This window comes from Canis lupus, chromosome 4, assembly GCF_003254725.2.
Source record: "Canis lupus dingo isolate Sandy chromosome 4, ASM325472v2, whole genome shotgun sequence".
Classification (NCBI taxonomy): domain Eukaryota; kingdom Metazoa; phylum Chordata; class Mammalia; order Carnivora; family Canidae; genus Canis; species Canis lupus.
The window spans coordinates 24,820,435-24,837,841 of NC_064246.1; the positions used below are offsets into that span (position 1 = coordinate 24,820,435).

The following is a 17,407-nucleotide window of genomic DNA, read 5'->3' on the forward strand; positions in this document are numbered from 1 at the left end:
TGTATATTCTCTATCTACTACTAGAATATAAGTTCCATGAGGGCAGGATACTCAGGCTGTACCCTCAGTACCTAGAACAGTGCCTGGCTTATGTAGTTGTACTCAATAAATGTTTAATAATGCTAAATAACTGAATGTTTTCTAAAGGAGATATAAGAAGAAGAACTCTCTCCTCTTCTTCCCTTGCTCTGTCTCTGTCCTTGTCTCTTTCTCTGTGTGTGTAAAATAAATCTCCATGTGTCTAAATGTGAATATCCTTCTAAGCCCTTGATACTAGTATGAACTAGTGACTTTATTGTTGAACTTCATCTTTTTACTTCATGGAATCATGGCCCACAGCTTTTTGAATGGTTGATTTTAGTTGGAAAATATAGTGAACAATACATCTGGAAATACTCTGTCATGTTTTGATCTGAAAAACTCTAGAGAACCAGCTGCTGATTTGAAAGGCTTTTATTATGATACAGACAGTCTATTGTCTACGAAAGCACTGGCTATTACACAGTGGTATATGTGTTTTGCTTTTTTCTGAGCTATTAACTTGAGAGAAAACACTTGTATTCATTAACTTATGCATGACTTGTATTCCCTGAGAATAATTTATTGTATTATTTTCTTTAGCTGATTTACTGTGTGCACTTAGGGATTTTTCTTACTCGTTTTTCTTCTTTAAACTCAATCAAGAGTTAAATGGTTAAATAGTAGGGCTGAGATACTTTCCATTTTAGGCTTTAAAAAGTTTCACTGATTTCTATATTAAACTGTGGTTTATATTTACGATTTAGCACTTTTACATAGCTTTACTTTATATTTATATTTATATTGAATTTCATCATTTAGTATATTCAAGTTTACCTCTTTTAGAGTACTTTAGAATATGTCATATAACTATAATGAAAGAAAAATTGACATCCAAGCCCTCCATAGGAATAATCTTGAAGAAAGTGAGTGTATCTTTTGTGGTATAATAAATACATGTGCACATATATACAATCTGGTTAGTGTGACTTTTAGTATTTTGATATAGTTTTATGTTTTTAGCTATTACTATTTGGAAGATTTATATGAAATGACATAATTACCATAGTTGTTAGGTAAGAAATAATTACATCTAAATAGCCCAGAGTAACATTTTAATGTAACCTTTTTTTTTTTTAGATTTTATTTATTTATTTGAGAGAGAGAGAGAGGGACAGAGCGTGAGCAATGGGGAGGAGGCAGAGGGAGAGGGAGAAGCACATTACCCGCTGAGCAGAGACACTGACATGGGGCTCTATCCCAGGACCCTGAGATCATGAGCTGAGCCAAAGGCAGATGCTTTACTGACTGAGCTACCCAGGTGCCCCTTAATATTACTTCTTAAATTGTAAAATTGTATATTCACATTTTGGAAAATTAGGAAATTCTGTATCTGTATATCCTATTTTCTAAGTATCATTATAACCACTGTTAACATTTTGTTTTGTATTCTTTCAGTGTTTTACTTCATGCATATGGGTTTTTTCAGTTTGTTGTAATCATGGTGTATTTATTATTTTTATTCCTTTTAAATGAAATGTAATGGCATAAACATTTTCTTGTAGTGTTGAGTCCTTATAACTATTGTTGTAATGGCCCTATAGTACACTATCTAAAGATATATCTTAATTCCATTAACTGTTCCTCATGGTTGGATTAGTTATTTAAAAAATATTTTAGCTTTTATAACTAACATGATAGTGAATATTTTTGTGAATATTGTTATTACCACATTTGGTATGATTACTTCAGGGTATATTCTCATTAGAGGAATTCCTAGATAGGACATTTTTTATATTTCCTAATTTATACTAGCAAATGCTTTTCCAAAGAGAGTTTGCCAGTTTACATTGCCACCAGAAGGGTATAAAACTATTCCATTGTAGAATTCAGCATTATATATATATTTTTTAAAGTTGTTCTATAATTAGGGGAAAATCATGTTGTTTTAGTTTGAATTTACTTGATGACTGGTGAAATTGTGTATTTTCATATGTTTGGTTCCTAGTTTCAGTGTCATAATTGCTTCATATTTTTTTCAGTTCCAGTAACATCTGTTTTTTTTTTTCCCCTGTATGGACATTTTAGCCTACTTACCTTGACTCATGTACTTCATGCATTGTTATAGAGATTTAGGGTTGCCTGGTTGGCTCAGTCTGTTGAATATGTGACTCTTGATCTTGGGGTTGTGAGTTTGAGCCCCACATTGGGTGTAGAGATTACTTAAAAATAAAATATTTTAAAAAAAAGACAGAGATAGCAGTTTGTCAGCTAAACATATACATATAAATCTCAGTGATAAGGGGTTGAGTGTCTGCCTTTGGCTCAGGTCGTGATCCTGGGGTCCTGGGATCGAGTTCCGCCTTAGGCTTTCTGCAGGAAGCCTGCTTCTCCCTCTGCCTATGTCTCTGCTTCTCTCTCTGTATCTCTCATGAATAAATAAATACAATCTTATAAAAACCCCTCAGTGATGAATTTGTCTCTTTTTCTTTTACTATGCTCAGTGGGCCTTCAAATGAATTACTCTGAAGAAAGGGTAATACATTATGTTTGTACTCCATATTGTTATCCAAGTTTATTGTGGAAGCATATATGGGAACAATCTTGATAATTTCAAAAATCCAGAGATTTTCTTTGAATTCAGAAACTCCAATGATAGATTATATATAAAGCATAGGTCTGAAATATGTTGAAGTAATAGTTTTTAAAAGTCTGAGAATTTATTACTAAATTGTGAATCTTTTTCTCCTATAGGTTGGAAAAGAGACTGTTCAAACCACCGAAGATCAGATTTTGAAGAGAGATATGCCACCAGCATTTATTAAGTGAGTGATTAAAACATTTTTCTCTTGCTAAACAAAATAATCCTCTTATTAGGAAAGAAAATGAACTGATTCCAGGAGCAACCTTTTTTTGTAATATAAAAGTGCTTACAATTGTAATTTCAACTTTTGATCTTTTAACACTCTGGTTTCCTACTGTTGGTTGTATTCATTGCTGTTAGGCATTTTTGACATAATAATTTTTAATAAAAATACGACTTCTGAATTTCATTGTCTGGAATGGAAAGGATTCAGAAACATTCTGACCTTAGCAGGCATGAATCAGACTTATATGCTAAACACCTTTGCTTGGAGATAAGGGAATAAAGTAGATACAAACTTTAAAAAATTAATTTCAGTGTATTTCAGTAGCATTTTAAATTGAAGTTATACTTATATGTCACCCAAACTCCTACAAGTAATTTGCAGGTGTTTTGCCTATCCTGAATAAAACCAGAGATAATGACTTTTCATTAGTTAAAACTTGTATCAAGTTTTTGATTACATGGTCTTTGTTCAGTGGCTTTGTTCTATGACAGTCAGTCCTTGTAAAAGCTGATGCATATGACCAAAAAAAAAAAAAAAAAAGAAAGAAAGTAGAACCTCTACAAGAGTAAGATAAGCCTATTCAGTTGCAAAAAGAAGGGCAAAGGATTTGATTAGGTGCTTCAAAAGAGAGGAAATCCAAATGGCCAAAAATTATGCCCAGGTTCTGTATCTCATTAGTCATGAGAGCAGTGCAAATTATTCTATTATAACCCCTAAATTAATCTGATTTATAACTGATAATATCAGTTGTTGATAAGGATGTGGAGCAATTTTAACTGTTATACACTGCTATTAGGAATTGGTGCACTTTGGAAAACAGTTTGGTGTTTGTAAAGTAGAAGACAGGCAATTCTTAGAAAAACTTATGTTCATGTACACTGGGATCTATATATGAAAATATTGGTATCAACATTGTTCATGATGACCCTACTGATATATTTATAGTAGAATGGATGAAAGCAATGATGGTATAGCCATAAATGGGAATACTAATCAGGAATGAAAAGGATTTAGAATTTTTACTTCAAAATGGTTAATCTTATGTTATTTAAATTTCACCTTAATTGAAAAATGAATGAATCTCAAAAATAATTGAGAGAAATGAATGATAGATATGTAGGTAGTCCCATTTATTTAAAGTCTGTAAAGGGATCCCTGGGTGGTGCAGCGGTTTGGCGCCTGCCTTTGGCCCAGAGCGCGATCCTGGAGACCCGGGATCGAATCCCATGTCGGGCTCCCGGTGCATGGAGCCTCTGCTTGTGTCTCTGCCTCTCTCTCTCTCTTTCTCTGTGTGTGTGACTATCATTAAAAAAAAAAAAAAAAAAAAAAAAGTTCATTAAAGTCTGAAAACATGTAGAAATAAACAATGTTGTTTAGAGATGCCTACTTATGTGGTTAAAAAATAAAGATAAGTAAGGAAATCATGATTGCAAAAGTCAGGGTAGTGGTACCTCTGGGAGGAAGGAAGGGGGTTGTAGCCAGGGAGAGGCACACAGGGGCTTCTAAAATGGTAATAATGTAAAAACAAATACACAAGTAAATAAAATGGTAATATAACTCTTGACATAAGTATTGAGTTACATGGGTGGTTGTTTTATAATTATTCATTATGTTATACATATGTTTTATACAATTTTCTGTATGTATGTTACATACACAATTTTAAATAGAGAAGTATTCCTTTATTTTTTATCCTCCTTATGTTCTATTTTCATTGAACAGATGCAAAACTTCACCCATATTGATGTCTCCTTATTTCTAACTTACTTGAGTGGGTGCTTCTACATAACGGTGTTTCTGTTAATACTGCAAAATGTTCATGTGTTAGGAAGTAAGGGGCCAGAAGCATCTGTTTTCTGTAGAGCTTGTTTTGTGGGAGTATCGTGTCTGACTTGCCTTCATTAGACTTGGTAACCTCCAAGGTTTCTCCCAGCTCTAAACCATATGAGCCTACTTTGTTTTTTTTTGTTTTTTTTTGTTTTTTAAGATTTTTAAAATTTATTTATTCATGAAAGACACACACAGAAAGAGGCAGAGACACAGGCAGAGGGAGAAGCAGGCTCCATGCAAGGAGCCCGAAGTGGGACTTGATCCCGGGACTCCAGGATCACACCCTGGGCCAAAGACAGGCGCTAAACCGTTGAGTCACTCAGGGATTCCCAAGCCTACTTTGTTTATGTGCCATTCCATCACCATGATAATATTAAGAGGAGTCCTATGCTGTCAGTTAAACACTATAGTTAAACATATTTATGCTACATTAAAAACACAGCTGTAGCTATTATCCTGTTTGCCCCTCAACCTCTGGAAGGTACACAGTGTGGTAAGATAATGTACAAGGGGTTTCAACATCAGGTAGGTGGGTATTCGAACTACATGACCCTGTAGAAAGTTCCTTTCAACCCTCACATTCAAGTCTATGAATATCGTTTGACTGATAAATGAATTTCTTCAGGGAACTCATTTCTGCTCATTCCCAGAGATATATCCTTGAAGTATGCTATATGCTCTGACAGGCTTTCTTGGGGACTTAGAAAAATTAAGGAGTGTGGCTTAGTCATGATAATATTTTCAAAAAAGTAGGTAACTTTAAAACAAAATAAAACTTCATTGATTTTCTTGGTGGTAATAGGACACCAATCCCTTTCTCTGGGAATTGGATATTTATTCATTTATTGGTAATTGGTAATTTAAAGAAAAAGGTTTGAGCATTTATCTTGCCTTTCCAGAGACTGAAAAATTAAAAATAGAACTACCATATGATCCAGCAATTCCATTTTTGTGTATTTACCCAAAGGACACAAAATCACTATCTCTAAAAGATATCTGTACTCCCATGTGCATTACATTACTTAAAATAGCCAAGACATGGAAATGACCTGTCCGTCTGAGAATGAATAAAGAAAATGTGGTATGTTTGTATGTGTGTGTGTATATATATTTGGATGTGTATATATATGTATTTACATACACAGGAATTTTGGGGAAGTGAATGAAGGTGGTCAAAAGGTACAGACTTCAGTTATAAGATAAATAAATCCTGGAGATGTAATATACAGTGTAGTAACTATAGTTCATGATACTGTATTGTATATTTGAAAGTTGCTAAGGGTGGGGGCACCTGGGTAGCTCAGTGATTGAGTGTCTTTGGCTCAGGTCATGATCCCAGGGTCCAGGATCGAGTCCTGCATCAGGCTCCTTGCAGAGAGTCTGTTTCTCCCTCTCCCTATGTCTCTGCCTCTCTCTTTGTGTCTCTCATGAATAAATAAAAATCTTAAAAAAAAAAAAAGTCGCTAAGGAAATCGATGTTAAAAGTTGTCATCCCCCGCACCCCCCCTCCAAAATTGTAGCTATCTTGCCTTCCTTGTACAGACTTTATCTCAGGGTAGTCTAATAACCCTAGTTGGTGAGGGGAATTCCAACCAACAAATGTGGAATTAATGACAGAATTAGAAGGTCATAATTATCCAATTTTAATTATGCATAATAAAATTATGCAATTTTAAACAGTGGATTTGTGTAAGGATCATCAATAGGTGAGACCATTCGAACCGGGGAAAAACCCTGGTCTTCATGGGGAATCAGGAAAAGACACCATGTTATGATCAACTGAATAATTTACTGAGCAATGTTTAAAAGGTAACATGACTTAATATATTATTTGAAAATGGGGGGGAGGGTGCACCTGCGTGGCTCAGCTGGTTAAGCATCTGCTTTTGGCTCAGGTCATGATCCCAGTGTGATAGAGCCCCTGTCAGGCTCTTTGCTCACTGGGGGGGGGGGGGGGGGGGGGGGGGGAGTCTGCTTCCCCCTCTCCTTCAGCGTGCTACTCTCCCTGCTGGTATTCTCTCTCTCAAATAAATAAATAAAATCTTAAAAAAAAAAAAAGGAAAATAGGATAGAGTACACATAACATGGTTGTGATTGTCAAACAAATTTGGGGGGGGAGGGGAAGCAAATATTCCACAATTTAAAACATGGCTCTTCATGCTTTTCTTTAGAGTGCAAAATGAAGCAGAAAATAACTTTAGTAGATGCTTTGACTTGAGGGGGAGGGGACAGAGAGGGAAACAGATGGAAGCAATTAATGACATCCTTGGAACTGTTGAGTAGGACATTCTTTTGGGCTGTTTGGTTGATGTTTGGAGGTTTCCAGGGCATGACAGAGCTTCCTCTGTCACCCACTTTTACAAGGACTTCTGAATAGTGTCTGCTTAGGTAACACTAAAGAATAAAATGTATTTTAAAAATGTATTCTTAGATGAATTTCTACTCCTAGAATGTTAGAATGTCAGAACTAGAGAAAACAGAACACTTCTGGTCTGTAGACAGATTTATACTAAAGCAATCTGATATATGTTTAGAGATTATTCAGGGAAAGATATATTTTCAGGATTTTTGACATTTTTAGGATTTGAGGGTTGTCAGAATCAAGTCAGTCTATTTGAGGGACTGGTGGTCATTAAGGACATGTTGATATATTGGAGAATGGGTTTAATATCAATTAAAAATTATATATTTGAGTTATAATGTTCAGTTTGCGACTTCAAATGCTTGGGCAATTCCTTATTGTAAAAGTGAGAACTTTTTAATATAGAGCAAAATTTGCATTGTTACAGAAAACCTTTCTCTTGGGTGGAACAAAAGTTATCTGATCTTTAACCGCCCTATGAGATAGAGTTTACAATTTACTAATTTTACCCCAGATTGTAATAGCCACACTGTTGCACAGGAGGTGTAGGGTTACATGCTGATTGCCACAGAAACTGTCTCAATCTTCATAAACTTCAGGAGTGTAACGGTCATGCTGTACTGTTATAATTTTGGTTAGATTTGCATAATATTGGTTAGGTTTTCTTGGTAGGAAATAGTTTGTTCTTTTAGAGACTGTCAGCAGAAGAGTATTTTGCATTATTGTCAATCATTATCAGGCAGCAGCAGCAGTAATATTTATGTGTAATTGATTGATAAATGGGCTAGACACACTAGTTGGTTAATTAAGTATTTATTGATTACCTTCTACTATGTCTAGCACACTAAGTGCTACATAGAATGGCAGTTCTTACCAGTGTAGTATGAATGACCACTTGTAAGATGTATTATAAGTTATTTATTAGTAGTAATAACATGCCAAAATTTGCAAATGCTTTTTTAAAGTAAATTGAGCATATTCAAAATCACATGTATAACATCCCTCTCATTTCCACTTACTAGGTAATTGTTTTTTTTTTCTTTAGTCTTTATTGAGGTATAATATATTCACTTCCTTTATATTATGCTTTTTTTTTTAGTAGAATTGATAATAATGGAATTATAGCTGTTATGCCTGGAAATTGTGCATAATCCCAGATATACCCATGGGGGGGTGTCTTACATGTGGGTTTTATTCCTCTGTGTATCATGATGGAACAAATTTCTGCTGTAGAGAAATTTTTAAAAAATGCTTTAAGAAGGGGATGCCTGGCTGGCTCAGTTGGTAGAGCATGCAACTCTTGATCTCAGGGTTGTGAGTTTGAGCCCCATGTTAGGTATAGAGATTGCTTAAAAAAAAATTTTTTTTTTAGACTAAGAAAATGCTTTAAGAATTTTTAAAGAGGGATCCCTGGGTGGCGCAGCGGTTTGGCGCCTGCCTTTGGCCCAGGGCGCGATCCTGGAGACCTGGGATCGAATCCCACATTGGGCTCCCGGTGCATGGAGCCTGCTTCTCCCTCTGCCTGTGTCTCTGCCTCTCTCTCTCTCTCACTGTGTGCCTATCATAAATAAATTTAAAAAAAATTATTAAAAAAAAAAAAGAATTTTTAAAGAGCTGTAATGTTGAGGGACACCTGGATAACACAGTCAGTTAAGTGTCTGACTCTTGGTTTTGGCTAGGTCTGATCTCAGGGTTGTAAGATTGAGCTTGATGTCAGGCTTGTGCTTAGTGAGGAGTCTACTTGCGTTTCTCTCTCCCTCTGCCCTCCCTCCCCCCTCCCCCCTTGTGCAGGCACACTCTCTCTCTCTGAAATAAATAAGAGCTGTAATGCAGACTGACATTCACTGTGTAATAGGTATTCAGAGGGGCACCTGGGTGGTTCAGTGGGTTAAGCGTATGCCTTCAGCTCAGATCATGATCCCAGGGTGCTGTGATTGAGACCCCATGGGGCTCCCTGCTCCCCAGGGGGGCTTCCTTCTCCCTCTCCCTTTGCCACTACCCCCCTGCTTGTGCTCCTGCGCGCACCTGCTCTCTCTCTCTCCTCCCTGTCAAATAAATAAATAAAATCCTTTTTTAAAAAATAGGAATTCAGAGAAAGTGCTATCATTGTAGGTAGGAATAGTAGAAAGAGGCTGCAAGTAGGACGTGGGACTTGGGAAGATAGATGTGGGGAAAAGGGAAAAACTCCAGGTGGAATGAACTATAGGAAACATGGGGCCTCTGAGGAGAGGGATGGTCGTGTTAGGAGTGGTAGGATCTAAGCCAAGGTAAGTTCTGCTAGGTGATAAAGGCCTTTGGAAGCAGGCAGAGGAATTTGGAGTTGGGCAGCAGAGAAGCTTTGCAGCTTTTGAGCAGTAAGATGACAAGCTGAAAGTGATTTTTCGTAATTCATAGCCAAATACTGGATGAAGAATAGGTGCTAGTGAAGGAGAGTGAACTATATGAACCTATCAGATTCATTTTCTGTCAGTGTTGATTTATTTCAGATGGATTCCTTACAGGTAAAAAATGTTTATGGCAAACTATTTTATTTGCCTTGGAAAAATTGCTGTTGTAGTGTACAATGGCATTTCATTATTATTTCTGCAGTGGAGTGGAAATGAAGAGGAAGACAGTTTTTGGACCCTATCCAAGGGTGTTCAGTATCTGAATGTCACTTGTGTCACTTGGGAGGTGGTCTTGTGGTATGAACTCCTTAAAAAGGGCATCAGTGGCTTTGTCTGTTGGCAGGCAAATGATAGTTTCATTTCGAACTGCAAACTGTTGCCACTTTCTGTTCAGTGCTGTTATGAACAATCTGCTTGAAATCATCAAAACTTGGGTTGATTCACCAGCTTGTATTATTTTTGAAACATATTGTAATGTCTAGGCCTGTTGAATAAAAGAATGTTCCTAAAACACTATGTGAAAGGGTTTATATACTATTAACAATCTGCATGATTAGCATTAATCATATTTCCAGAAAATTGCCTTCTTTTAACTCTTAAACTTCATTAGTCAAGCCCAATTGCACTAATATTTGTACAATTTTACCTTGATTGATGTTCATGTACTACAGGGAAGTTTGAAAAGAGTTGATACATGCTTAATGCTAAATTTAGATCTCTTTAGACCTAAAGTAGTAGTGTCCTATTTTTGGATCACCAGCCCTTATATTTGGCTTTTTCTTTGCTTATGATCTTGACCACTCAAAATCATCTGTGGTGAGATTTATATTTTTAAACACTCTTTTCAGTCAAAGAGCCCAGAATATCTCCTTTTATAATTAATTCTTTGATCATACCCTTCAATGCACTTTGCTTATCTGGTGTGATTCTAATGTTTTATATTTTAACTTGAGTTTTTTGTGATCCTTTCCATTGCTATTTAAGAAAAGATTTTTGTTTCAACATAGATGGCCAAGGTTCTGTGAGACAATTATTCACATCTGCTGGCTGACTTGCTGCATTTTTGACCTAGAGCAAACACTCAAACTTTAAATAGTTCACCTTTGAACTTGCTACATTAAACATAATTGGGAACTACTGTTTTTCAGACTTTCTCAAACAAAAATGATTTATATTTTAAGTCTTCTCAGTAATAAACTCTGAGTCACTATTACTAATTTGCAGAGGAGTTCTCAACAATTTGGTAGGGATTTGATCCTAGGTTTACTTTGTATACTCTTTATGATTAAGAAATAAACAAAACTTTAAACGTGTAATACTTTGGTTTCTATTTCTACAGAGTAATCCAAATCATATGATTGAAAGGAACTCAAGGGACCAAGGGAACACACATTTATCAAGTGCATATTATTGGGCCAAGTACTTACATATTTTCATTTTCTGAGAACATCAGCGTCACGGTATTGATAAATTAATTCTACAGGTAAAAAACTCACCCAAGGTCGACTCTGTTTGTATGTGGCAGGACATGTTTCCTGTTGGTAGTCTCATGACTTCCAAGTCCATGTTCATAATTCATAGCCAAATACTGGATAACTTCTGAGTCCATGTACTTTCCACAATCTGACCTTCTATGAAGGTCAGACTTCTGGGTCCTTGTTCTTTTTTTTTTTTTTTTTTTTTAAGATTTTATTTATTTATTCATAGAGACAGAGAGAGAGAGAGGCAGAGACACAGGCAGAGGGAGAAGCAGGCTCCATGCAGGGAGTCCAATGTGGGACTCGATCCCGGGTCTCCAGGATCACACCCTGGGCTGAAGGCGGCGCCAAATCACTGAGCCACCTGGGCTGCCCCATGTTCTTTCCACAATCTGACCTTCCATGAAGTCATATAGTCCATCCTTTTCTCTCAGGCAGTGCTAATTTTATACCATTCTTCGAGGATAACAATTTATACTTTTCCTAAGCATTTCCCACCGAAGGGATATTACGGATGTAATTTGTAATGTATGGCAGTGTCTTATAACCCTTAAACTGTAAAGAAGTTAAAGTTGTAACATTTCAATGTTAAAAGGAATCCTTGAGATTATTTACTCCAACTGCTTTATTTTATAGAGGAATGGAGGTCATTGGGCACGTCCACCTTACTGCCTCAAACAGAAACACTATAAATAATTAGACACAAATATTCCCTTAACTATTATCTTTACTGTTCCTGTATAGGTCAAGTCCCAAATCAAGAAATTCTCAAGATTAAAATTTTCCCCTCATCTGTTTAAAATCTTTATTCTTCTTTCCTTACTACAGCGAACGAACCTTACAAAAATAGCTCCATTTCTTGAATATTTTTGGTGAACTGGGTACTTTGAGTTGTATTCTTTGATTCACCTCATCTTGCAGTTGAGGAAGCTAAGACCCAGAGAAGCTCAGGAACTTGTTGCCAAGTCTTCCAGTACGTCAGTGACAGAGGCAGGATTCAAACCCTGCACTAACTCCCAGGCTGTTCTCATTCCAGTATGCCAAGACTCCCTTCTCTCTTCATTATGAGAACTTTTTATAACATAATAGTTACTGTGAGGCTTAAATGAGTGAGATAATATATGTGCAAAGGCTTAAATGAATGAGAAAATGTATGTGCAAGTACCTGGGGGGAGTGGAAGGGGAAGACTTTTGGTGATTATTAGCTTCCTTCCTTAGCTTCTCAGTCTTTTTTTCTCAGTCCTCTTCTTCAAATAAAGTCAGTTTCTTTTTAAACTTTTCTCAGATAGAATTTTCCCTTAATTTAATGTCTCCTATGGTAAGGTCTTTAAAAAAACTGAACAAAACATGATTGCTTGTTTTTATTTAAAGCTCTTTCTGTATCTATTTAGATGATAATGCAGTTTTTATCACATATAAGATAGACTCTGGTCTACTACATGAATGTAGATTTTCTACTGGTTAGCCATTTTTGCATTTCTAGAATTAATGCCACTTGGTTGTGATTTTAAAAAGAAAATACAGTCCTAAATTCAGTTTGCTAATGTTTTAAAAAGAATATCGCTTCTTTGTTCATGAGGTATCTTGATATATAATTTTCTTGTTCTGTTCTGTTTTTTTTTTTTTTTTTTTAAGATTTTATTTATTCATGAGAGACACACAGAGAGAGGCAGAGACACAGGCAGAGAAAGTAGGCTCCCTGCAGGGAGCCCAATGTGGGACTCCATCTCAGGACCAGGATCATTCCCTGAGCCAAAGGCAGATGCTCAACCACTGAGCCACCCAGGTGTCTCTTTTGTTCTGTTCCTCCCAAGTTCTGGTGTCAAGGTTACTTTAACTTCATAAAATAAGATCCTTTTCTAGTTTTTGAAACAGTTTATAAAATAAACTGTTTTTTGAAAGTTTGGCCAAACTTGCATATAAAACTGGGTCTGGTGTCTTTTGGAAGAAGAAATTTGAGTACTCATTCAGTGTCCTTTTTTTTTCTTTTTTTTTTTTCCTGTTGTTTAATCTAATTCTGGTCTTATGTTCATTTTGAGTCAACTTTGCTAATCTGATACTTTTCTAAGAAGTTATCTATTCATCTAAGGTCACAGATTTATTAGTATGAAGTTCATAGTAACTTCTTCTTCTTCTGTTACATTTCTAGTTATATCACCTTTTTTGTTAAGCATTATTTATTTCTGCCTTTTTTATCACTCTTTTAGAGATTTATGTTTTATTATTTTCCCTCAATGGTCTGTTTCATTAAATTATTCTCTCATATTTATTATTTACTTTAAGTTTATTATTTATTATTAAGTTTATTATGTTTAATTGAAGTAGAGTTGACACACAATGTTATATTAGTTTCAAGTGTACAGCGTAAGAGATTTGACAAGTTTATATGTTGTGCTGTGTTCACAATATAGCTACTATCTGTCACCATACAACACCATTGACTATATTTCCTGTGCTATACCTTTCATTCTCATGACTTATTCCTTATTAAGTTTATTTACATACTTTGTTTTCAACATTTCAGTATTTATGTTCAATCTTTCTTGTTTTTAATTAAGTATATTTTGAGCTCTTAATTTTGTTCTAAGCTCTACTATAAGTTTGGAAGCAGCTATAGGTATATGTTTTGTTACTATTCAGTGTATTTAAACTAAAGAAAAGGACAAAAACAGTTTCCCATTTCTCTCACCCTGGACCCTGACCCCTAGCAACCAATAATCTCTTCTCTGTACCTATGTGTTTGGTTGGTTGGTCATCCATCCATCCATCCATCCATCCATCCATCCACCCATTTATTTGATTGGTTGATTTCACATATAAGAGAGATGATCAGAAAAAAAAAAAAAGAGAGAGAGATGATATGGTATATGTCTTTCTCTGTCTAACTTATTTCACTTATTACCCTAGGGCTCTTGAGGTCCATCCATGTTACAAATAGCAAGATTTCATTCTCTTTTTATGGCCAAATAATATTTAGTTGTATATACATGTATATATACATATACACCACAGTTTCTTTATCCATTTATCCATCAATAAACACTTAAGATGTTTTCATATATTGTCTATTGTAATAAGTAATGCTGCAGTGAACATAGGAATGTGTATATCTTTTCAAGTTAGTGTTTTCAGTTTCTTTGGATAAATACCCAGAAGCAGAATTGCTGGATCATACAATAGTCTATTTTTAATTTTTTGAGAATTCTTCATAGTTTTCCACAGTGGCTATACCAATTTATATTCCCACCAATAGTGCACTAGAGTTCTCTCTTCTCCATATCCTCGCCAACACTTGTTATTTCTAGTCCTTTTTTTTTTTTTTTATGATAGTCATCACAGAGAGAGAGAGAGAGACAGAGACAGAGACATAGGCAGAGGGAGAAGCAGGCTCCATGCACCGGGAGCCCGACGTGGGACTCGATCCCGGGTCTCCAGGATCGCGCCCTGGGCCAAAGGCAGGTGCTAAACCGCTGCGCCATCCAGGGATCCCCATTTTCTAGTCCTTTTGATAATAGCCATTCTGATTGGTGTAGGTGATATCTCATTGTGGTTTTAATTTGCATTTTCCTGGTAATTAGTGATATTAGCACATCTTTTCATGTGCCTGTTGGCCATTTATATGTCTTTTTATGGGAAAAATGCCCATTCATATTTTCTGCTTATTTTTAAATTGTATTTTTTTGTTGTTGTTGTTTTTGAGTTGTAAGGTACTCTTTATATATTTTGGATATTAGCCCCTTATTAGGTATATGATTTAAAAATATTTTCTCCTCTTTAGTAGTTTGCCTTTTCATTTTGTTGATGGCTTCCTTTGCTGTGCAGAAGATTTTTAGTATGATGTAGTCCTACTTATTTTTGCTTTTGTGCTTTTGTTTTTGTTGTTAGAAAAATCGTCTCCAGGACCTGTGTCAAGGAGCTTATCACATGTTGTCTTCTAGGATTTTCATGGTTTCAGGGTTTATATTTAAATTTGTAATTCATTTTGAGTTAATTTTTGTGAGTGATGAAAGATAGGGGCCCAGTTTCGGGGCACCTGGCTGGCTCAGTCAGTTAAGCATCCGATTCTTGATTTCAGCTCAGGTCTTGATCTTGAGGTTGTGAGTTTGAGGCCTGTTTTGGGCTCTGCACAGGGCATGGCACCTACTTAAAAAAAAAAAAAAAGATAGAGGTCCAGTTTTATTTTTTTTCATGTAGTTGTCCAGTTTTACCAACACCATTTATTGAAGAGACTGTCCTTTCATTATTGTATATTCTTCACATCTTTGCCATTAATTAATTGACCATACATATGTGAGTTTATTCTAGGCTCTCTTTCAGTTCCATTGATTTATGTGTCTGTTTTAAAGCCGATACCAATACCATGATATTTTAATTACTTTAGCTTTGAAACATAGTTTGAAGTCAGGGGGTATGATGCCTCCAACTTTGTTCTTCTTTCTCAGGACTGTTTTGTCTATTTGGGATCTTTTTTGGTTACATACGAATTTTAGGATTGTTCTATTTCTGTGAAAAATGCCACTGAAATTTTGAGAGGGATTGTGCTGAATCTGTATATTGCTTTGTGTAGAATGGACATTTTAAAGATAGTAATTCTAATTCATGAGTATGGAATACCTTTCTGTTTATTTGTGTCTTCAATTTATTTCATTAATGTCTTGTTGTTTTCAATATATAGGTCTTTCATATCCTTGGTTAAATTTATTCCTAAGTATATTATTCTTTTTGGTGGGATTGTAAATGGAATTGTGAATTTTCCAGCTATAGGAACTTTAATAGTTGTAATTTTGGTTGTGAATTCCTCTAACAATATTTTAAAAATTTCAAAATTCTTTTTACTATCTTCTTATTGTTCTATTTCTAATTAATTGTGTTATGCCTATAACATGATTGTTATAATATCAATTCTTGGAAATTCTTTTGTGATGTAATATATGGTCAGTTTTGGTAAGTGTGCTATATGTGTTTGAAAAGAAAGTATATTCTCTTTTGCTTGGGTTAAGGTTTTCTTTGCATCAGTTAGGTCAACATATAAATATTATTATTTTAAGATTTTATTTTTAAGTAATCTCTACACCCAATATGGGACAAACAACCCTGAGATCAAGAGTTGTATGGTCTACTGAGTCAGCAAGGAGCCCCTAAATATTATTGATCAAACTTTTTATTGCCATACTATTTTGTCTGTTTGAAGTATCACTTTATGATGAGGTATGTTGAAATCTCCTGTAATAATTGTAGGCTTGTCAGTTTTCTCATAATTGTCAGCTTTAGCTTTATATATTTCAAAGCAGTATTATTAGTGATAAGTGGTTACAAGGTTATGGTTCTTCTGGGTCCTAAATTCTGTCAATTATTTTGTTATTTATTACCCTTTTAAAAAACATTTATTTACTCCGAGAGAGAGAGAGTGTGTGTTCATGTGCACTAACAAGGGGAGGGGCAAAGGAAGAAGGAGAGAGAGAATCTCTAGCAGATTCCTGGCTGAGCGTGGAACCCTGTGTGTCCCTATCCCACGACCCTGGGATTATGACCTGAACCAAAATCAAGGGTCAGACATGCAACTGACTGAGTCACTCAGGTGCCCATTTATTGTCCTTTTTAAAGAATGACTGTTGACTGATGCTATTAATCTACTGTTGACTTGTATCTCCAGATTTTTTTGTAAACCATATCTTAGTTTTTGGCTGTTTAAGTAAAAATATTCTCCTACTGTGTCTGTTCTATTTCATTTTGTGTTTAGATATTGATACTTAACTCATTCATCACATTCTGCTGTAGAACAGCGATTGTCAACTTTTTTTTAACATAAGGACCTTCAAATAATAATAGTGAGATTTTTATTATTATTTAAGAATAGATAAGAATAGGGCAGCCCAGGTGGCTCAGTGGTTTAGCGCCACCTTCGTTCCAGGGCGTGATCCTGGAGACCCGGGATTGAGTCCTGTGTTGGGCTCCCTGCATGGAGCCTGCTTCTCCCTCTGCCTGTGTCTCTGCCTCTCTCTCTCCCTCTGTGTCTCTCATGAGTAAATGGATAGAATCTTAACAACAACAACAACAACAACAACAACAACAAAAGAGAATAAAAGATGCTGTGATTTTCTAATGTTTTAAAATAAAATTTTGTTTTATTCATCACAGCAGCCTTACGACACATTAAAAACCTACTAATATCTGTAAGACACACTTGCTTCTATATTTTCTGTTTCTGCTGTAATCCTACCATGGAGGGGAAGGACCATAGGAGCCAATGGACCTACAGGGAGCAGAGTTCTTGCCTGAACCTTGCAGGCTCGAATCTCCTCTTCTTTCATAGATGCCAAATTTCAACAGGGGTGAAGGAAGTGGAGAGAGAGAGACCACGACTAATCGTTTAGGCTTTAAAGGATTCAAAGGTTATGGCTCCAACTCTAACTTTCAAATAAGCAGCCTACCAAGATTTGAAGAGCATGTGGTGTGGGCAGT

The 17,407-nt window shown here is 35.7% G+C and overlaps 1 protein-coding gene across 4 annotated transcripts in view; it reads left to right on the plus strand.

Annotated features, from left to right (window-relative positions):
* VCL (vinculin) overlaps positions 1 to 17,407 on the plus strand; it is a 118,941-nt gene that overhangs the window by 41,546 nt on the left and 59,988 nt on the right. For all 4 annotated transcript variants that reach the window (XM_035715309.2, XM_035715310.2, XM_025434866.3 and 1 more), the window contains exon 2: positions 2,773 to 2,843. In XM_035715309.2, the coding sequence (XP_035571202.1) occupies positions 2,773 to 2,843 (71 nt within the window). The remainder of the gene's footprint in view (positions 1 to 2,772; positions 2,844 to 17,407) is intronic.